This window comes from Microtus ochrogaster, chromosome 5 (genome assembly GCF_000317375.1).
Source record: "Microtus ochrogaster isolate Prairie Vole_2 chromosome 5, MicOch1.0, whole genome shotgun sequence".
Lineage (NCBI taxonomy): Eukaryota > Metazoa > Chordata > Mammalia > Rodentia > Cricetidae > Microtus > Microtus ochrogaster.
This window is the reverse complement of record NC_022012.1, coordinates 47,514,166-47,537,383: the sequence shown is the minus strand read 5'-3', so window position 1 is coordinate 47,537,383 and position 23,218 is coordinate 47,514,166. Positions and strand designations below refer to the sequence as shown.

The 23,218-nt window shown below is 39.5% G+C and overlaps 1 protein-coding gene across 2 annotated transcripts in view; it reads left to right on the top strand.

Annotated features, from left to right (window-relative positions):
• Window positions 1-23,218, top strand: part of Ddx10 (DEAD-box helicase 10) — a 156,599-nt gene that overhangs the window by 8,997 nt on the left and 124,384 nt on the right. For both annotated transcript variants that reach the window (XM_005347348.3, XM_013346110.2), the window contains exons 4-10: window positions 1,040-1,198; window positions 2,197-2,317; window positions 3,354-3,543; window positions 8,838-8,964; window positions 10,958-11,120; window positions 12,902-12,986; window positions 21,546-21,647. In XM_005347348.3, coding sequence (XP_005347405.1) covers window positions 1,040-1,198; window positions 2,197-2,317; window positions 3,354-3,543; window positions 8,838-8,964; window positions 10,958-11,120; window positions 12,902-12,986; window positions 21,546-21,647 — 947 coding nt within the window. The remainder of the gene's footprint in view (window positions 1-1,039; window positions 1,199-2,196; window positions 2,318-3,353; window positions 3,544-8,837; window positions 8,965-10,957; window positions 11,121-12,901; window positions 12,987-21,545; window positions 21,648-23,218) is intronic.

The window sequence follows — 23,218 nt, the reverse complement described above, 5'->3', positions numbered from 1 at the left end:
TGTAAGCAAATATCTATATGTCCTGCCTTGCAGACACCACCAAAAAAACACAGTCTGGTCCCACTAAAGTCCAACTTTGGGATCCAGGAAGTTTTTTGGACTTGCTTAGAGAACATGAGTGAGAACATGAGTGAGGGTTAAGAGGATGGATAACTCCAAAGCAACTGCACCACTGGAAAATGTCACCCATCACCCAGCTTGGGTTAGGACATCCCCATAGCTGCTCTGACAGCTTCCCTTCAGTTGGCCCACTTCCTCTGTATACACTATTATCTCTAGCTAATAAATGAGTGGTGGGGGTTACAGGAGGGGTGAGCAGAATCTCAGGTCAGGGTTCAGTGACCTTCCCACTCTCCGCTCTTGGTGGTAGTTACAGCTCTTCTGACTGAGATGGCCGCTGTTGAACTCGGGAGATTGTGTTCTACAGTAGCTCACTTCAATGGGACATGAGGGTTTGTTGAGAATTTTCTAGAACATTGGTAGCTGTCCTTCATAGTAGTAGGGTAGTAGAACTGCTTAGGAATTCACTTACATCTCAGTTGCTTAGCTGGTTTCCTAATACGGTTCCTTTCCTGATAGAAAGTCATGGTTTGTTTGAAATGCCTTAAAACTAGTTTTCTCTTATCCTAGTTGATTATGATTTTTATAGCATTGTCTCTCTACATGTAGAAATTCAGTCACTATAAAAACTATAGGAGCTATACAGATTACGATGTGTTTTCTGTTTAGAAAATAATTTTTTGTAGCAGTTTCAGTGGTCTGTGGACTACACATACCCTCTCCAGTAGCTGGTCTTCTTGTTTGGTTCTGACGTCAGATAAGTTGCCTTAGGGCTTCTCCTTCTCTTTTCCTTCTTGAGTTAGGGTTGGATGCTTCTTTAAATGGAAAGAGAACATGTTTTCTTGGATTGGGTAAAACTTGTGAGAGGAATGCATTTTGTTTGATAGTGTCTTTGATTTAGAGGAAAAGGTTGAGATTTCAGTCTCAGTGCAGACTTTTCTAAGAGATTACTGAATACAAATTTTCTCTTGTCTTTAAGGTGTTGGAAGCCTTATACCGCCTGCAGTGGACTTCAGCAGATGGTTTGGGGGTTCTGATAATATCACCTACTCGAGAACTGGCCTATCAGACATTTGAGGTTCTACGCAAAGTAGGAAAGAACCATGACTTTTCAGCTGGTCTCATCATTGGTGGAAAGGTTTGTCTTTACCTGTCTCTTCCTGCACTAGCACTATGCAGATGACAGGGAAAAGGAGATGGAGGCTCACTCATCTAAAAGAATTGGCCTTCTAGGTTGGGTCTCAGGATGATCACTGTCACCCAGCGCCTAGGTCCAGAAAGTCTGTTCTTGTCAGCATCTGAGTTGATGAGGTTCTCAGACAGATGTGCAGGTTAACTAGAGAAACCTATTTGTTTATGTGCTTTGAGAAAGAGACCATAACAATAATGTGGACATAGTACCTTTTAATAGGATGTAGGCAGAATAGTTAAAAACCTTCTGTGTCATTACCACATGAAAGGAAGATAGATTGCTTTGAGGAATATTTATTTAGATCATGGTAAAGCCTGGTCAACTTTGGTTAACTTTTCAGTACATCTGAGATGGTTATATCTGCTATGGTCACCTCTGAACCATGAGAAGTAGTTCTTGAATTTTTATGCAAATGTACACCAACCAGGAAATGTAGCATCACAAACCTTACTTCTGTTCCTGTTACTTGTTTGTCTTTAACATTTAGTAGCATCTGATGGTTCTTGTCTCAAGGTAAACTGTAAATTGTAAACTGTGGTGCTTGCTTAGTTCCCCATCTGTAGGTTGTGGGAGGCTGTATGGGAGAGCCTGTTCAGTGCCTCTGGTCCTGACTTAAAGAATGCGAGTAGTTCCAGTTTTTAAGACAGTTTTACTGACTTAACAGGAAATCAGGCCTTGGTGCAGTCATTTGTTAGTTTTTCTTAGCCTCAGAGTCTTGGATATAATGAAGGGGTCTAGAAGAGCTCTGAGCTTCTTAGGTCTTCCCCGAGGACTTTGATTTAATTTGGAAGTGTTGGTGTGCTGCAGAACTGGAAGGGAGAAGCGGTATTTATTTCTAAGAATCTAGACTGCTCTGATGGAATTCCACATCCAAGTGACTTTTATAGTTGTGGACAGGCTGCTGTGAGGCATCTGTGTGTAACCAAGGAAACAACTCTTTGCAGGATCTAAAGCATGAAGCCGAGAGGATCAACAACATAAACATACTCGTTTGCACACCAGGCCGACTTCTTCAGCACATGGATGAAACAATATGCTTCCACGCCACCAGTCTCCAGATGTTAGGTGGGTCTGATGATTTCTCATAAAAAACAAAGCATCATTCCCCCCACAAAAAACTCCCAACCCCCCAAACCCAAGCCCCCTAAAATGCCAGCTCTTTACCAAGAAAGCCCTCCTGAGGTTTAAGAGTAGATCTGTCTTATTAATAGTATGATGAAAACAATGTTGTACTCTTATTTTGATGTTTGTGCTCTTAAGCCAAGTGAGTATTAGGTTGATCTTTTTCCTTTATTAATGAAAGAGAAAAGTGAATGTACTCCATGGATTTAACTCGGTACTTACACCTGGGTGGGTGTGTATGGAGTCCAGAGGTTGATGTCAGGTGTCTTCCTCTACTGCTGTCCACTTTACTTACTGAGGCAGGGTCTTCTGGTGAATTCAGAGTTCCCCAGATGGGAAGTGCAGCTGACCAGCTTGCTCGGGGATCTCATATCTCTCAAGTGCTGGGACTTGGCTTTTCATGTGGCTGGGTAGCTGAACTTTAGTCTTTATGTTATGCTTGCATGGCAGGGCTTGTCCACTCAGCCATCTTCCCAGCCCCCTCTTTTTTCTTTTTTTTTCCTTTTAAGTAATACCTAATTTTGGTAGCTTAAAAAGTCAAGTTATTTGTTTTAATGAACTTTTTTCTTTTTTATAGAGATGCTACTTATTGGTATTTTAATAGCTTTTCATTTTGAGTGCTTCTGTACTTACAGAAAAGCTGCAGTGGTAGGGTTTCTGTATTGCCCTTTACCCAGTTGTCCCTAGTTTTAAATTTGTACATAACTATGATTGATACCCTTGCCAATAGTGAGATTAACAATGTACTATGTAAATTTAACGCTAGTTTTCTTTGCTTAGATTTTATCAGTTTTCCACTATATTATTATTTTGTTTTGAATTGGGATTCTGGGATTCGAACCCTGAACCTTGTACTTGCTAGGCGATTGCACTACCACTGAACCAAGGATAAGCTTTAGGATTCCAGGTAGTGGTACTAAGTTGCATTTGGCATAATGTATTCTTTAACTATTGTAGAACTTGCATCTTTGTTTTTCAGTTCTTGATGAAGCAGATCGGATCTTGGACATGGGCTTTGCTGACACCATGAATGCTATTATTGAAAATCTTCCCAAGAAACGCCAGACTTTACTTTTCTCAGCCACACAGACCAAATCTGTAAAGGACCTTGCACGCTTGAGTTTGAAAGACCCTGAATACGTTTGGGTTCATGAAAAAGCAAAATACAGGTAGGAACTCTTTCCTCCCTGAACTCATATAGGCAGCTACATTATGGTAGGAACCAATACCTTTAGAACTTTATAATTTTAGCAACTGATGATTACTGACTTGATCCATTATTTTATTAATATTTGCAACATTATACTACTCTCTCTGTATCATTTCTTGACTGGAATATTTTCTGTCCACCAGCTGTCCTGTAAGCCATGTTAGGCTAAGGAACGGGTCTTAGAGGAAAGGGAGACCAATGGGTATGTGCTTTATTCTCTTTATCAGCGTTGAGGTTGAGTTGGTAGCTTACTTGATACTGTGACCAGATTTTTTTTCTTTGTACTGAGTCAGATTTGATGATTAATGATAACTCTGATTAATGATCTTTAGTATATAGATTTAAAGCATTTAATATTTTTTCTGGAGTTGTCCTGTACTTGTCTGAGAATGTGATATTTAGGCTATTTCTTGAGTCGGTGTGACATGTCTACCCTTTTCTGGCGTTCTCGGTTCATTGTAGATGTTTCTGGCTCTCATATCTCTTACATATCTCTTTTGAAAAGGATATGTAATTTAAATATCCTGATGTAAGTGCTGGTAGGATGGACTTTGTTAGAGGCTTTTCAATGGACAAGCTTTTCAAGAGTCAGTGCATTGCTTCTTACTGGTACTTAGAAATCGAGTTTAGGGTTGGGAGCATTTTACTCAGCTCTATTTTTTGAAAGTATATTCTTTGTACCACATACCTTTGTTTCTACAGACCTGTAGTTATTACTAGTCATCATGCCTGCAATAGTTTAAGGGCGTTACCAACACTAGCAGCACTGTGATGACTTAGAAAAGTCTGAGGTTCCATTGCCTTTCTTTTTTGTTAGGCATTGTAAATAAGTACTTTGAAATAGTTTCTATGTTTTTTTTTTTTTTTTTTTTTGGTTTTTCGAGACAGGGTTTCTCTGTGGCTTTGGAGCCTGTCCTGGAACTAGCTCTGTAGACCAGGCTGGTCTCGAACTCACAGAGATCCGCCTGCCTCTGCCTCCCGAGTGCTGGGATTAAAGGCGTGCGCCACCATCGCCCGGCTATGTTTTTTAATATTAGCTTATTTCCTTTTATTTTGCTCTGTTAACACATTCCTTTGGTAGTTATGGCCAATTTACTTTAATTTTAAATACTTCTGTTTGTTTGAGACAGGACCTCATGTATCCCAGACTGACCTCAAACTCACTCTAGGCTCTGCCTCTTGTGTGTTGGGAGTACATGCCTGTTCTACCATACAGGGTTTTGTTTGGTACTGGGTATGGAATTTAAGGCCTCAGGTATGCTAGGTAAGCACTATGCCTGTTGAGCTATATCCCTATCTGTTACAGAATTACAACAAGCTTGAAAGGAAAGTACTGAGTTTCTTTATGCTCCCTTCTGCCACATAGTCTCTTCTGTTACCAATATTTGCTAATAGAGTTGGACCTTAGCTGTATTGATGTAGTTAGTTACCTTATGGAATCTTGTCACCCCGACTATATAGTTTTTGTTAGGACTGGTTGTTTAGATGGAATGTTCCCAGAGGTTCATATGTTGAAAGCTTGATCACTAGCCAGTAGTATTCATGGGAAGTTTGGGGAACTTTTAGGGGTGCAGTGTAGTTTGAAGTCATTAAAGGCTTGATATTGAAGGATATATGGAAACCCTAAAGTTCTCTTCACATTCCTTTTGCTTTCTGGCTGCCCATGAGGTAAGATTTCCTGTGTTGCGGGATTCCGACATAGGGCTGAATGAAGTTGTCAGCAGAGGTGGACGTGGTCACAGCTCCACACTGCTGTTGGTAGTGATCGGAGTTTATCAGAGATGTTCACTTAGGCAAACCCAGAATTCTTGACTTTGGTGTAGAAAATAATTTCAGCACTAGATATTATGAAACAGTTTATTAAAAGAGATTATAATATACACAGATTTTCAGTATGAGGTTAAGAGAAAGAGGCACTCTAAAAAGGTAAGGCATTAAAGTGTGTATGTGGGTGTCTTTGTATAGGCTTTTGGTGACTTTTGAAGTTATTATCTTCAAAGATTTGCTAAGGAATTTATTGACTGAGGTATTTTCTGAGGTGTATCTTGGCATAGGTGGCGGGGACAGGGACTTAACTCCTCACTGTCACTGGCAGCAGTCAAAAGAGTTGCCTTTCCTGTTAGGAACCTCCATTTGGGGATTGCTGAAAGGAATTTCAGGATAAGTCGTCATGACGCAGGGATTTTTAAAAAATATTTTTAATGTTGTTCCTAAGCAGTTGGGTTAATAGGGAGGTGCCCAGTGTGATCATAAGGAGTACTCAGACAGGGATAGGGGCTTCCACAGGGAGAGTCGTATCTTACTTTCAGTAGACTGGTTATATAGATCTGTGGCTTTCTAGGTTACATTGCTTATAGAGTGTAATTTATAATAAGGTTTAAAGGATCAAGGTTTTTTAAATATTTCTTTATTTTAATTAATTTTTAAAAAAATGATCTTATCTCATTTTATATACTTTTCCCAGTTCCCATTCCCTCCCCTACCTTCTCGCCCCCCCCCCCCCATCCATTCCTCAGAGAGGGTAAGGCTTCCCATGGGGAGTCAACAAAGTCTGACACATCACTTTGAGGCAGGACCAAGGCCTTCCTCCCTATATTTAGGCTGAGCAAGGTATCTCTCCAAAAAGAAAGGGCCCCCAAAAGCCAGTTCAAGCACTAGGGGTTAATCGTGGTCCCACTGCCAGTGGCCCCACAGACTGCCTAAGTCACACAACTGTCACCCACATTCAGAGGGCCTAGTTTGGTTCTATGTATGTTCCCCCGCTCTCAGTCTGGATTCAGTGAGCTCCTACTAGCTCAGGTCAGCTGTTTCTGTGGCTCTCTCCATCATGGTCTTTGATCATCTTTGACTGGTCTCCAGAAGCGTGGCCCAATATTTATCCGTGAATCTCTGTATCTGCTTCCATCAGTTGTTGGGTGAAGGTTTTATGATGATAATTAAGGTAGTTATCAATCTGATTACAGGGGCAGGCCAGTTTAGACATCTTGTCCACTGTAGGTTGTATTCTTAGCTGGGGTCATCCTTGTGGATTCCTGGGAGTTTCCCTGGTGCCAGGTTTCACACTAGCCCCATAATGACTCCCACAATCAAGATAACTCTTTCCTTGCTCTCTCTCTGCCCTTCCCCCCATCTCTACAATCCTGTTGTTCCTTCATTTTCTCCTCCAGCCACTTTCCCCTGCCCCTTTCCCTTGCCCTCCCCCTAACCCCAGCTTTCCATCTTGTGGTAGGAGTATTATGGTTATAGATATTCTTCTGCTTAGGTAGGTTCTGGTGATTTGAATTCAAGTTCTCATGCATATACTTGAATATGAACTTTATAGCCTTTGAACCATTTCCCAGTCCTGAGGTATCTCTTATAAAATATTTATCATTTTAGTTCTAAGCAAGCAAGATTATTTTTTCCTTGACAAGATAGCTTTAGGAAACATGTATTGTTCAGTAGGCCAGTTGGGCTTTATCAATGATGTCTGAAGGCTTTAAAGTTTGTAGTGCTGAGAATTGAACCGAGGGTCTTGTGTGGCCTGCAAGTATTCTCCCACTGTGCTATACCCCAGTCCTGACATCTTTTCCTGCCAAAATGACTTTATTATCTCAGTGTAACATTTTATCCACTCACTTATTAGAGAGCATCTTGATTGCTTCTAAGTTGTGGTGGTTGGGAATAAAATGGTTAGATGTCTGGGTGCAGGTTTTTTGTGTGGACTGAATTTTCAGTTCTTTTGGGTAAATGCCAAAGACTATGATTGCTGGACTAGATGACAAGAATGGTTTGGGAAGAAAACTTCAAAAGTGGTGGTATCATTTTCAAAATCTGATCCTGGAGGCTCGTAAATATATAGTGGAGTGTTTAGTAGTGTCTTGTTTTAAATTCGAATTCTCTTCATAAGCGATAAGTAAGAGGCATCTTATATGCTTATTGGTTGTGGAACATCTTATGTTCTTTCGTGATCTGACATTGCCTTTGGGCAGGTGACTGTTGAGAGATTTATTTCTCTCCTAAATTGGGGATTTGTGATTTCATAAGCATTCTTTGCGTTTTATGAAGAATGTCTTTTAATTGCATGTTTCATTTGCAAATATTTTCTCACATCCTTTGGCTTTTCTTTTTCCTTCTCTTAATATAAGAGTTTATCATGAATTAGAAAATTTAAATTTCAATACTATTTTATCATTTCTTTTGCTATCTTAAAGTATTTGACTTTTAGTTTTTCCATTATCTCCGGTCTTACAGTACCAGAGTACTGTCTTATTTTGTTACTTATTTATTTAATGATGGATTCCAGAGGTCATTCCACAGTGATACATGAATATATCTCACATTCTTTTATAGTTGCATAATACCTTATGGTCTGGGTGTCTAATAGTTCATCCCACACGTTCCTTAGTAATGGATGTTTGGGTTGATTTTCTTTTTAAACCTTTGGTTTTAAATAATGCCATAATTTGTAATAAAATTATAAGAGTTTTTCCAATAGTAAATCTGTATGTACTTTTCAGACATTATTAGGAATTTTTTAACATGTAACAAATCGAGACGTTTATAATACATTCCTTAAACATTTGTTTATTCATAATTTCACATGTATACATATATATATATATATACATATACAGTCACTACATTTCCATTGATCTCTCTTGCGCCCTCCCCCCATTGAACCTCTCTTTCCTAATAAGTCCCCTCTGACTTTCATGTCTACAATACAGCCCTATACCTGCTATATATGTACTTACTATCAACCAATGATTATCCGTTTGCTAGCCATTTCTTCATACTTTTGTGTACTAACCCATTTTAATGTTGTGTGCCTGTAAATGCTTCGGCATACATGATCATTATTGTGAGTTCAATATTAATATATTCTTTGTCAGATTTACCATGAAATATGCAGGTGTTAAGTCTGAATTGCTTAGATGAATGCTTATATTTCTCTAATCCCTAACCCAATAAAAGATGTAGACATTAGCCGTCAGCCCAGCAAAGTTCTCCTAAGCTGCTCCTCACAGACAGTGGTCTTTACCTTCTTCCTGTGGTTGACACTTGTGCTGCTGTGTATCTTTTCATACAACCTCTCGAGGACTCTGAATACATGTAGCCTTGGTGAGTTTCTCTTATAGGGGACAATAGAGAAAAAAATGTGTTTGTGATAGATATTGGGAGAATGGAGCACTGGTACATTTCTTTTTTAGTGTTGATTTCAAAGCAGCACTATGACATTGTTAAAAGAATTTGTTTTCTTGATTCTACAAGCACCCCTGCTACACTGGAACAGAACTATATAGTTTGTGAGCTGCACCAGAAAATCAGCGTGCTGTTTTCCTTCTTGAGAAGCCACCTAAAGAAGAAGAGTATTGTGTTTTTCTCCAGCTGCAAAGAGGTATCGACTCCTGAATTTTTCCTTTTGAACGTGTTTGTGTTGGATCACCGTCTTTGAGCTTCCTATTTCAGTTAGACAAATCATTACTCAGTGTGCTATGCAATGCTAGGAAACAGATCTATAAAGACTGATAATCCTGTATTTTTGTTGGAAAGGAAATCTGTTGTAGAATACTATTTTAAGGTGTGTTACTTTTGTTTATGCTTTATTTGTTTAACTCTGTGAAGCTGTGATTCTTTGCATGTCTAAAACACTGATGGTCTAATAAAGAGTTGAATGGCCAGTAGCGAGGCAGGAGAAAGGATAAGTGGGGCTGGCAGGCAGAGAGAAGAAATAGACATCTGGAAGAGAAAGAGTAATGAGAGAACTTGGGGAGGAGGATGTCAGCGCCCAGCTGCCCAGCCGCCCAGCCGCCCAGCCGCCCAGCCGCCCAGCCGCCCAGCCAGCCACGGAGTAAGAGTGAAAGTAAGATACACAGATGCAAGAAAAGGAAAAAGGCCGAGAGAGAGAGGCAAAAAGTAGTTGGAATAATTTAAGTTAAGGAAAGCTGGCAAGAAACAAGTCAAGCTAAGTCCAGGCATTTGTAAGTAAGATTAAGACTCCGTGGTATTTATTTGTGACTTGGGTGGTGGGTCCCCCCAAAAGCCAAAAGAACAAAGTATAAGAAGAAACAACTTACAGAAATCATGAATGAAACTTGAAGCCCATTGAAGGCAAACATTCGCTGTCTTTTCTTTAGTACTTCTTTAGGTATTAGTGATTCTGGGAGCATAGTATTCATCAAAAGCATTGGCAGAGGAATGGAGCTAGCTAGGTTATTGAAGATTTTTGTGGTGTCGTAGTTCTTCCCTCCAAGAGTGTGGAACTGAATGTTCCTTTTGACCTGAGGCCCAAGTCCTTGTTTATGGTCATCTACAGACCTTTACCCTGCCCCTAGGTCAATAGCTGGTACTTTAAAGGCAAATATGAATTGTTATACCTTTTTAGGGTCCTTTTAGGGTCATTTGTCCCTTTGAAAAATCTTTCTGCAATATTTTGTCTATGTCCTTATTTAGTTAATAAATAATTGATGAATATCAGCCTTGTACTAGGAGTAAGGGATTCAGAGAAGTGTATTTGTTCTCCCTTAAGGAGAAGAGCTCATGGTTCATTTATATACTACTTTTATTGTGATTTTGGCATTTTTGTAGTTTCAAAAGTTAAGTTTTGGGTCCATTTTGTTTTTAATTTATGTGGACAAATTTTCTTAATATGTGTTAGAAATAATATTGAATTCTGCCTCAGTCTAACAGTATCCAGTTAGTAGTAAGTACATAGTAAAGAAGTAAAACTAAAACAGTAGTTAACTCCTTTAGGCCTATACATTGAAATACATTTATAGTAAAATTTTATTTATGTCTAAGTTATTTATTACATCTTATCTTTTCAGGAAGAAGGGTCAACTAAGTGCTCAGTCAGGGGAGAAGGTTAGCACAGCCTGTTTGCATAAGAAACATACAACTTGAGGACATTTTGTTGTAGAAATTTATGAATTACAATGATAGTAATAAAAGGCTTTCAAGCTTAAAACCCTAAGCTGTGTTCTGTGCGGGTCCAGAGAGGGAGAAGGAGGTCGCAGGAGGGACGGAAACAAGGCTTTCTTCTGTTCAGAGTGGCTCACGGTTTTCTGTAGCTTTACTGTGAGGATCTCTTGGACATGTATATGATAACCATTTATTTTAAAGTACAGTTTTGTAGAAGTTGTATTCTTATAGCTGTTCAAAACTGCAAAGAATTTAGGTGACTAAAAAATGTAAGAACAATTTTTTTTTAATTTTATTTTTAGTGATTGAGATTTTTTAATTTTTTTAGACATCAAAATTGTTTTAGAAAATCTGTGAGCAAGAATGTTTTAAGACTTTAATTCTAGATTATGTTTCTTTTAAAAAACTGACAGTTGGTGAAATTTGTCCTCCATTCTAAGGATCAGACTTACCCTTCTGCTTGTGCCCAGGTTCAGTACCTGTACAGGGTGTTCTGCCGGCTGCGCCCAGGCATCTCTATCCTTGCTCTCCATGGTCGGCAGCAGCAGATGAGAAGAATGGAAGTCTACAACGAATTTGTCCGGAAGAGGGCTGCCGTGCTGTTTGCTACTGATATTGCAGCCAGAGGGCTGGGTAAGTGAGCTTGCTGGAGTACCATTCTGTGGTCATGGCAAATATATTTTCTTATAGGGTGTTTTTCTGGAAATTGGAGTCTCAGATCTTGTGAGAGAGACTTTAGTACATTGGTAAGTTGATGAACATGACAGATGACAGTGAAACTTTGTGTAGTATTTGCATCTCTGGTGAGCTTGGTTATGTTTCATGGTAATTAAATCATAATCCCGAGGAGCCTCTGTGGTCATCAAAAGAGATGAAAGGTTGAAATTTTAAAGATAAGAAAATTCTTACAACTTTGAAAACTGAAATTTAGCAATAGAAATCAGTGAAATCCATTTTTTGACTAGTCACTTTGATTTTTAGCATCACTGTATTTAGCATCCTTTAACTTTACCTTCAGAAGGTACAGTGGTGACTGCACCTTGTAGCGTTGTGGGCAGCTACGGTGGAGGTGAGGAGAGAGCTAGTGGCCTGAGGTCTTGAGTCACTCTTCCTGTGTAATTCATCTTAAACATACATCTTAAACAGTAGGGGAATGTGCCACCCTATTTTAGCAGTTACTTTCTCTTGAGATAGGGTCTCACTGTGTAGGTATAACTGGTCTCGAACTAGCTTTGTAGACTAGATTGGCCTCAAAGTCACAGAAATCCCAAGTGCTGGGATTGAAGGTGTGTATAACGACTTACAGCTAAAAATATTTTTTAAGTGATTCTCTTTGTCGTCTTGGCCTTCTTACAGTGATTCTTTCTTTTTTAAAAATTAATAATTATTTACTTATTCCAGGCGGTGGTGGTGGTACATGCCATTAGTCCCAGTCTTGGGAGGCAGAGGCAGACTGGTCTACAAAGTAAATTCTGTGAGAGCCAGGGCTACACAGAGAAATTCTGTCTCAAACCACTCCCCCCAAAAAAGTTGAGGCAAAAATGATTTTACTTATCATCTTTAGAAATCCTTGCAGCAGACCCTATACGTGATTAGAGTTAGTTCTGAGAGATTGAGAGCAGGCTTCTGTGGAAATGAATAAAGCTTGTAGTATTCAGAAATATAGGGTATATGATTGCTTACCAGTTTATTTGGAGTTAGGACTAGCAGGAAAAGTAAAGTATAAATTTTTATTATTTTTATATGTCTGTGTGTCTATGTATATGTTCATGTGTGTGCAAAGTGTATGGAGAATAGAGGTGATGTCTATTGTCTTCTGTGCTTTCTACCTTGTTTTTTGATATATATAGTCTCTCACTGAATTTGGAGTTCACAGAATTTGCTAAAATAGCCAGCAAACCCCAAATATCTTTTTATCCCTGCCTACCCAGTGCTGGAGTTAAGAGGAAAGTGCTTCTGTGCCTGACTTCATTTTTTTTTTTTTTCTTCTTCAATGAGTGTGGTAATCCAAACTAAGATCTTTATGCTGGGTGACAGGCACTTTACCAAAATGAACCATCTCCTCAGACCCAGAAACCAAGAGTGATACTTTTAGGTCATTAAACATCAAGGTATGGGCTGGAGGGATGGCTCAGTCATTAAAGGCTAGGCTCACAACCAGTATATCAGGATATGTTACTATTGTCACAAAGCATTGTCTCTTATGTTTCAGAAAGAAGCAATTTTAGTTCACTTTATCAAAGTAGAAAAATATTTATGATTTCTTGATTAATGCGATCAATTTTATTTTTAATAAAGTTTTGTTAGTGAGATGTGGTAGAAAGTCTTGGCACACGCTACTGTAACATAACAGTAGTACAGCAGTCTAGATATTGAAATTGTTTTTTTCCCGCTTTGATATTTCTTCTGTGTAGATTTTCCAGCTGTGAATTGGGTTCTTCAGTTTGATTGTCCAGAGGATGCTAATACATATATTCACAGAGCTGGTAGAACTGCCAGGTAGGTGTGGCCCATTTCTTTGCTTTTGTACTGTTTAATAACAAAGCTTGCTAATATGGACCATGGGAGGCCAGCTCCTGCGATTTTTTTTCCAGGGCAATGAAAAAGAAGACCTCAAAGTAGCAAGGGTTAGAAAAAAGTTCTTATCCATCTAAAGGCTAGACTTTTTCTATCTGAGGGAAAAATAATGAAACAGATGCTTTCTGATGATAACTTTCTCTTTAATTTAACTTAAAAAAATCTTTTCTGCGATTCCCTCTGTCTCCACATTGCTACATGGATTTTTACAGTTCCTAATTAGGCCTACGTAGTCTCTACTGCTTACAGCTCTGCCCTCCACTCCATTTCTTCTCTGTCGAGTTCCTTTTTTCCAACCACAATCTGGACAGTTAACATGTTACACGTTCAGGGCCTGACCCTTCTCATGACACAGGATAAGTCCTGTGGTTTCTCTTAGACTAGGGAATGTCATAGTGACTGGCCAGAGAGCAAGGCCAGTGCTCTTACACATACTCCTTAAGTTGGTGAGGGTTCTAAGACGGTAAACAATTGGCTGAGCCTGGAGCCTGACACTGGGACTCTGTGCAAAAGTCAATTACTGAGAGCATTATGTATAATCAAGTTTCTTCTATCCTGGACTTGGAATAAGTAAAAACAACACCTGGAAAATTATATTCATAAATATTAACTTAAGCAGAAAAGCATCTTGTGACCTTCCACAGCTATACGTGTATCCTGATAATGGGATATATGCGTGAGATAAACGCCCGTATCAGTTCTTAGGGAAGAAATGAAGTGACTCATGAGAGAAATTACAGGCAGGAGCACCTGGTCATTCACAGTCAGTAACTCCATGGCTTTGCCAGATGCGGCTGCCCCTCAGGGAATTATACGACTGGTGGGTTCACTTGTTAAATGCTGGTTGTCACTGCTGTCTACTCCCACTGCCCTCTCCAGTGTAGGTAACCGTGCTCCTGCTCCACTGTAAACAAAGACTGGAACAATTAGATAGGTGAGTGCTAGTGTCTTGTTGTGGGTAACTCTGATAAGGGCTGGGGAGATGGATGGCTCAGTGGATAAAAGTGCTTGCCATGTCAGCCTAACACCCTGAGCGATCCCTGAAACCCACTTAAAAAGCCTAATGCAGGGCTGCTCACCTGTATTCCTATGCTAAGAAGCCTATCTGGTTAGCTAGCCTGGAGTAACACTGCATCAGCAGAAGCCAGAGAGCCACCTCTAAAAAGTTGTCTGGTGACTTCCACAAAGACTCGCATGCTTGCTCTCCTTCTCACACTTTCATGCACAATAAACAAATTGAGAAAGCACAGCCTGAAGGCTGTTGTTGAGAACAGTTCATGAAGTTTTATTTTGTTTTAATTTACCTTTCTAAACTTCTCTAAGAACCGCTTACTGAACGTCAGTACAATGAATCTTCATGATTTCTCTATTTTAAATGAAGAAGTCAGTGTTTAAGCAGTAATACAATATGTTTGAAGATACAAAGAGCCAAGATTTGAACCAGACGGTCTGACTTCCCTAGTCTGTGGTATAAGTTTAGTAAGGGACAGGGTCGATAGGAGTCAAAGATTTCTTTTTCTGATTGAGATTTAAAGGCGTTGGTGGAGGCCCCTCCTAGTGACTTTTTTCATTTGCTTCTTTCCTTTTTTTTTTTTTTTTTTTTGTATTTCATGTTGAAGCATCTTATACTGGCTAAAGAGCTGTGGGGAAAATGTCTGGGACATAAAACTACATTACAGATGGATCTAGATGAATGAAAAGAATTATGTAATATGTTGTACTATTGAGATTATAGTGAAATTTGTAGAATTATAAATGGCTGACCTCTTTCTGGGTCGCATTTGGTAATGGTTCTCAAAGGCCTTAGAATACTTCCTTTGCCTTAGTACTTTGTGCAGACATTTATCTTAAGGCAGGAGAGATGAGATCTGGATGTGGTGGCACTTGGCTGAGATCGGAAGGCTCCTGCAGGTGGATCTTAAAGCTCAAGGTTTGCTGGGCTTTAGAGTAAGCCTAAGGCAGTCTAGGCAATGTAGACCCTGCCTTAAAGAGAAGTTAGAAGAGGACTGACAGTGGTCCAGTGGAAGAATTCGTGTCCTAGCGTGCGTGAGCTCTAGAGTGCCTGCCGTGCCTGTGTGAGGACCTGAGTTTGAGTCGTTGGCACCCGTGTACAAACACTTGGAAGTGACATGCCTCTGTCGTCCCAGGGCTGTGTGGTAGAGACGGGTAGATACTCAGAACTCTTTGGCTACCTAGTCCAGCTGAGTAGATGAGGTCCAGGTTCAGTGAGAGATGGAGAGCAGGTGGGGAAGACACCAACAACACACTTGAAACATGCCATTAACATGAGAACAGAAAATGGAAAACAAATGAATATCAATTCAGTAAAATTGTAATAAGTATTTAAATGGTTAGGAATTATAAATAACGTAAATATTGATATAATAAAGTCATGTTAATTGTGATTAGCTAAGTGGACTGTTTCTTTGGTTTACGTTTTCTTACTCTTCTTCTTGCTGTCAAAATGGTGTAATTTGGTGCTTTCATGGAGTTTGGTGTTGATCTAACTGGACTAGCATCTGTCTCTGCTTTCTATGCTTTCCCAGGGATGATAGGATCTTTAGCCCTGAGGGCCAAAGACTGTTTTCCTCACTGGCTTCATCTTTCTACCTGATCTGTGCCCACTCCCTCTCATCCTTCCTTCCTCTCTCCCAACTTCTTTTCTCTCTTTTTTGCTCTCCTTCCTTCCTCCCACCCTTCCTTCTTTGCAAACTTCCCTCCTTTGTCTTTTCAAACTTTCTCTTCCTTTCCTCTCTTCCCTTTTTTCACAGTTTTTAGCTAACTTTGAAGAAAATAATAAATATTTTTGTATGAAGAGACTTTTTTTTTCACCTGAAGCAAAAAGTTTTTCTGAAGCCTAATAAAAAGTAGAGTGTCCTGTTTCCTAATTTTCATAGACTGCTAAAGAGTGTTTGAGTGTTACTGATTGACTTGAATTTACACCATGGGTCGCCAGCAAACATGACTGTAATAAAAATGTACTCAGATGTCTTTCTTTTAAGAATAAAAGAAGAAAGACAATAGTATAATGGTAAGCATATTTTAAAGTAGATTGATTTGCTAGAAGGTACAAAAGAAGTCTCTGAATTGGAATTAATGACATATTTTAAACATGAGGTAAGAGTTGAGACTGAGTTCTGTAGAAGATATCACTGCAGTGAAACAGTTGTCTCTTGGCAGCTAGGAAAAAGGAGCACAAACTGTTCTGTTTATTATTATTGTTGTTATTATTGTTATTATTTTGTGTGTGTTTGTGTGTAAGTGCTTGATGTATGTGTGAGTACACATGATCTGCCTGTGGAGGTCAGAGACAACTTTGTGGAGTCAGTTTTCCTTTTCTGCATTCAGTTGGGCTCTGACCTGAGCTCAGGTTTCCAGGCTTTGATGATAGGCACCTTTGCCCACTTAACCATCTTCCCATCCCTGTTTTCAGTTCTTACGAAGGTGCACCTTAATATTCTCAGTTCATTTTTGGATTATTTTTCACAGTGACATCTTTTGAGAAGTCTTAGTGGAAGCTGGTGATAAAAAAACCTTTCACCCATGACTTAATTTCCTTTAGTAAACATGTGGTTTGTAAAAACTGGTGTATGCACCCATGGGCGTTTGCATTTTTGTGGTTCTGTGTGTCTTTAGATAGGAATGGTTGATACGGCATCTCAAGAATATTAGACTAGACTTAGAGGTCTTTCACCTGTGCCAGTGGTGTGGTGTAGAAGGTGGACACTGAGTCCTTCATAGAGTGTATTTAGCAGTGTTTGGAAATCTGCGTGAGATGAATGAGCACTTCAGTATATCAAATGATTAAAGAGAGATTTTTAGTTTTGAAGAAGTATAGTTGAACATTCTGGTGAGCATTAAATTGGATCTTGATGGTTGTGGAGCTAAAGACTTAGGACAATGCTGCAATGCTGAGTCTGAAGAGAATACTACTTTCTTTTTCTGTTTTAAAGAATATTTTAATGTATTTTTAACACAGTCATTAACTTTTAAAGTAGAAGTCTGACCCTTCATACATAAACAACATATTCTGAATTGACCATTGACCATTTCAGTGAAGAGGTTAGCATATCTTCTGCTTGCTTTTTTCTTTGGTGGTTGAAAATGGCCATTAATGGGTTTAGAGATAATGAGAAAGCTTCGTGGGCCATGAGACTGAATAATTGAGTTGAATAAAGGCTAAATTAAAATTTGAAACTAATTAAAATCCTGTGTTAGACTGTAATTAAAACCAGGTTTCCAGAAAGTGTTTGCTTTTGGAATTGAACACTCATATTTGTCAGGAAAGTTGCTTAAAGTTGGAGAATATGGCTTCTTCTTCTTTTTTTTTTTTTTGGATTTTTCAAAACAGGCTTTCTCCGCAGCTTTTTGGTTCCTGTCCTGGAACTAGCTCTTGTAGACCAGGCTGACCTCGAACTCACAGAGATCCACCTACCTGCCTCTGCCTCCCAAGAGCTGGGATTAAAGGCGTGCGCAACCATCGCCCGGCGAGAATATGGCTTCTTTACTTTTGTGCCTTACCAGGGAGAAATAAAGGGTGAGCCAGGTGTTATTGTCTCCAAGCATTTACAGTTTTACTGGATTCTTTGGATTTATAGCGAAGAAAAATTTTCCTTAGCCCACTTAACAAAATGATGTCCTCTTTGAGACAAGTGAGTGAAGATAGTTTGTTAGGGTTTGTCCTGTAGGACATTTTGCCACTTCACAACAATTGTCTTTAAGGCTTGATGTTTTGGTTCTCAAAAGCTTGACTTCTTTTATTTTAAGTAAAAAAATTGCAGTTGAAAGCACAGAAGGTTTGTTATTAGAAATTAGGCCCACACCAGAGGAGCCTTTTGTCTGTGGGTCGTAGGGAGGCTAGGAGAGAAGGTGCGAGTTTATGTGTAACTTTTTCTGTTCTAGACTGCTGAGGAAAAATTCATTTTAGCTCTATTCCAATTCAGCTCTTTTCACCATTTTTTGTAGTTCTCATAATTGTGAGTAACTTTAGATAGTGAGCTGTGACTCCACTAGGGGGCAGCAGAGCCAAGCGTTTGCTTTTCCTAGTCTTTGGGATCCCTCTAACAGCAAGCATGAAACTGCAAACTAGTTAAAATTCCTAAATTGGGAAGGGCTCATGGTTTGCAGAAAATGTTCTTATTTTAAGAAATCAGTGAGAGTTTTTTTTAAAAAAGTGTCTTTAGCTTTTTGCAAACTGAAATAATAAGGACAATTTCCCTAAGAAATTAAGCCTAATGTGAATTTATTAGGTATGTGATAGGAATATTATTTTCAAATGAAATTTTCTATTCCTAAAAATTCACTTAGGTGGGAATTTTAAAATTCTACTGAGTCTGCTTCTCCCAAGGAGGAAATTGCTTCCTTATATAGCTTCCTGCTTATGTCTGTTGATAACTGGACTTTAATAAAGGGCAGAGCAAATCTTTTGTCTTTAAGCATTGAAGAGCTGAGATGAAATACAGCTGGTAGAGGCACAGAGGCAAGTAGGGGTCTGATGTTTCTCAGGAGGCAGCCAGTTCTCAGGTACTTCCTCTGCTCTTGTTCTCCTATGGTCTGCTTAATTCAGCAGGCCATGTGGTCTTTTAAAACATAAGGCAAATTCTCTGACTCCTATGAAGGTTTCCCAGTTAAGTCAGTGACAGCCCCATACACTTTCCTTATCTGTCTGTCTGTCTGTCTATCATTTTTTCTTTTTGTTTCAGGTCTTGCTGCTGCTTATAAATGTTAGAAGTGCTATTGCCTTAGACGTTTTTATATCAGATGTTTCTAAAATACTGCTTTCCCACAGTTCCCTGTGTGGCTTTCTGTTATCCTCCTCGAGCCATGCCTTTGCATCCTTCTCTTTTTCTGCATCGTTCATCACATTTGGATATGTTAGAGCAACGAGTTGGCTTTCTTTTTCTTGTTCACTTTCCTCATTACTAGATTGTATTATAAAGGCTTTTTTTCTAAATTGGTGGCCAGCAAGCCCAAAAAGCCCAAAAGATTCTCCTGTTTCCTCGTTCTTTCAAACACTGAGTTCTAGGCAAGCAATTATACCTAGCTGTTTACCTGGATGTTGGGTGTCTGAACTCAGGTCTCCCCTCAAGCTGCGCAGCAAAGCTTGTGGCGCCTTTTCTGAGCTCACTCATGGCACCGCCTCCTCAGCTTGTCCTCTGGCTTCTCTTTTGGGTTTGTCCAGACTGTCCTAGAACTCAGAAATCTGCCTGCTTTGCCTCCCAAGTGTGTACCACCACCGCCTGGCTTGCCCTCAGAGAGCTGACACAGCAGTTGTGATGTCTGTCATCTATCTTACTTGGTCAGGATGCGTCTTATTTTCTATGCTGATAACTTCTGCCATCATGTATGGTTTAGTCTAGTGGCTAAAGGGGAATATTTTGAATTCATACTTTTTTTTGTAGTGTATGAAGATGAGTAACTTTGAATCATATGATTTTGCATTTAAACAATGAGAAAGGTATTTACAGCTAGCTCTTGAGTTCCGACAGATATATTCATATTTCTGTTTATAAGACAATTAAATAAGCATGAAGATGAAAATCAAGTTTTCATTGATCTTTGAAATACTACTGTTTCCCTTGCAAAACTTGACTATCCTTCCCCTGTCTCTACAATTAATGTTAGACTGGCTTCTGATTCTTCAAGGTTTATTTAAGGCTTTGTTATTTCTGGACAGTTTTCTTAATATCTGGACTATTAGGTAATATTCTCTGTCATACTCTTACAGCATCCTCTGTGTTACTAATCAAATCCTGTATTAATTTTTTTTTCCAGACAGGGTTTTTCTGTGTAGCCTTGACAGTCCTAGAACTTACTCTGTAGACCAGGTTGGCCTTGAACTCACAGAGATACACCTGTCTCTGCCTCCTGAGTGCTGGGATTTATTACTGGTTTTTAAATATCTGTTCATACAAGGATATATTTTTTTCTTCATTAGAGTTGGATTTTAAAATTAATATGTAAGGTAAAAAGCTTTCCTTTAGATTTCATAATAAAAGTGCAGTACCTTCTCTTAGTTAAGTTGCAAAAACCAATTTTTCTTTCAACATTTAATGATAAAATATTATTTGCAGACAGTATTATAGAATTTCTTGCAGAGGCATTCAGGGCAGTACAAAACGAGGCTTGAATGTACCTCTGAACTCCTCTTCCCCGCGGTTCGTTTGTCATTCCAGCTCTGCACTTCCCCTTTCAGGCCTCTCTTCACGGAATCGGTCTTGATTGTTGTCTGCTTTCTCCAATGACCCAGCATTCTCTTAGAACGCCGTGGGCCCCTCTGTGTCTGCCTGAAAGACCTGACTGAAGTTCCTCTGCTGTGTCATATCTTTCCTCGGGAAGGGCACTTCTCCACTTCTGAGTTGGTGGCGCTTGTTGCCTGCGACTGTCCTTTGTCATTCTTTGATCGTTGTCTGGAGTCTTGTGCTTCTATGTGTTTGTTGCTCCTGCCTAGGAGCTTGTCATTTCTGTTTTGGATGAGTATCACATTTCTTGAGGACAGGGCCCTGCTTCTGTGTGTTTGGTTTTTTCTTGAGCCATGGCTTCTCAGTAAGTAGTTACTTGGTAGTTATAAATATGTGCCCCTCAGATTTTATACCATGAGCGTAAAGACTGCTTTGAGATTATGTTTTCTTCTGTAAAACGTTTTCCTAAATATCCCATTTGATTCTCTTTTGTTGCTCGTGTCCCAGTTGGCACTGTGGTGTTAGTAACGTCAGTACTTTAGGAAGCCTTTGCCTGTGTCAGCACCGATTTCTGGAGGTGTGGTATAAAGTAAGGCTTGGCTCATGTGAAGGAAGAGCAGGAGAAGGTATTTACCTGAGTAGGCCTGTTTCTTAAATTGACCTGAAAAGTTTTATTTTAAAGGTATCAGTAAAATCCATATGCAGATGAATTGATGTCTGTGTTTTGGTTCTGAGACAGAGTTTGCTGTTATCTCAGCCCTGCCTTGACCCTGCAGCGGTTCTTCTGCCTGAGCCTCCTGTATTCAGAGATTACAGGCATATGTGCCAGTTTTCCCCAAAATCCGATTTCTTCAGTGTATTTGGTTGCCATGTTTAATAAGTAATTTGTCATAATACTCTTGTGGTTTCGGTGGAAGCAGTCTCCTTGATATATTTGTATGAACTTATTTTAAATATCCCTTTGGGATTGGGCCTGTTGTTGCCTGAGGCTATATACAAAAGAAATGCCATCTTGGCCTACAAGATTGAGACCCCCATCTCAAAAGAGGAATTCTGTTTAATTGCTTCTTTTTTAGATGCTAGCTCTGCTTTTGAAGTACAGTCTTAAAGGCAGTGGGAATTACAGCAAGTGATTGAAATTCGATGCAAGGCAGCTAGAGTCCTACTTTTCTGACATCATGGAAGAAAGCGGGTTTTTCTAGCATTTACTAATTAAGTGATTTCATGTCATCTACTCATCTTCTTGTCAAAATGTAAAATGAAGATTGTATTGATGCAATGAAAATTTTTTTTTGTTTAGATACAAAGAAGATGGAGAAGCTTTACTAATTTTACTACCCTCGGAAGAACAAGGGATGGTGCAGCAGCTTCTCCAGAAGAAAGTACCTGTGAAGGAGATCAAGTAAGAGCTGGTTGTTCCTATGTTGCTGTTAGCAGTGGGAACATGACATGATTGCCTGCACTGCCTTCTCCCTCCTAATCTATTCGACCATCTGGCTTCCGATTTAGAGGGGGAATAAAAGGACTTTAAAAAGTCTTAGGAGAAGAAATTTGAGGCTGACAGAAGTGTGAGGAAAAGTCCAATCGCTCCACGTTGCTACCTCACACATGCCGTCTCTAGTATCAGCCCCAGCACACTGCTGATTGGCTGCAGCTCAGGAGCTCCATTGACACATCAGTGTCACCCCGAGTCCCTAGTTCACAGGGAGTTTCTCTTGGTGTCCCTGAAACTAGTATCTCAGAGAGCCACCTTAAAGGAAGGACTATTTTGGCTCACAGTTTCAGAGGCTGTGTTGTTAAGGAAGGAGGTGTGGCAGAGCAGAACAGAGCGGGTCATCTGGTGGTGGGCTAGGGAGCAGAGGAAGAATGCCCGAGTGTCGTGTTTCTAGCTCTACTCAAGTCTGCTCCAGCGAATGAATTTGTCCGTGGATTAGCCTTTTAATGCTTCATTTAATGTCCTTACCGTACTCCACATCATCTAGATTTTCTCCTGTAGTCTTTGCTAGAAATTTTGTGTGTGTACACTAGAGGCTGACGTCAGAATGCCTCTTTCAAATGCTTTCCTACCTTCATTTCTGAGATGAGGCCTCTCACTGACCTGACTGGCCGGCCAGCTCCTAGGGTCTGTCTTTCCCCTGACTCCGCCCCTCAAGCCAGTGCTGGGGCTTCAGGTGTGCGTAGCTGTGTCTGTTTATCCAGTTGGTGTTGGAGATCCAGACTCAGGGTTTTCCTGCTTGTGTAATACTTTGCCCAGTTAGCCGTCTCCTGAGCCCTTTCTGCTTTATATTTATATCTATGATTTATGTTGAACTTTTTTAAAGTATGTTTCAGGATTCATGTGTTTTACACATCCAGTTCTAATATCATTTATTAGAAAGACTAACTTTGTTTCCTTATGTTGCTATGGTTCTTTTGTCAAAGGTCTGTTGACTGTACATGTGACTGTATTTTGGGACTCTGTTCTCCTTGATTTGTTCTTTTGCCAATTACTGTACTGAACCTGGCAGCCCTGGAGCTTGTGTTTGGAATCAGTTTATTGATACCCATAAAATAACTGGCTGGTATTTGTATTGATATTACATTGAATCTGCAGATCAAGTGAGAAATAGATTGAAACCGTGACAAGATTGAATTTCCCTGAAACTGAATAATCATGGTTATTTGATTTCTTTAATCATAGTTTTTTGGGCTTTAAAAAAAATGTAGATCTTGCTTAGACTTTCTTAGCCTTTGGTATATTTGCATTCTGAAGCCTTGTTATACGTTTCAATAGTCCCAGGAACATTTTGTTCTTTTCTTTTGATTTTCCAAGTAGGTTGTCATTTCACTTTCAAACAAGTGTAGCTTTATTTTTTCCCCAACCAGTAGTATGCTTTTAGTATTTCTTCTTCTTCTTCTTCTTCTTCTTCTTCTTCTTCTTCTTCTTCTTCTTCTTCTTCTTCTTCTTCTTCTTCTTCTTCTTCTTCTTCTTCT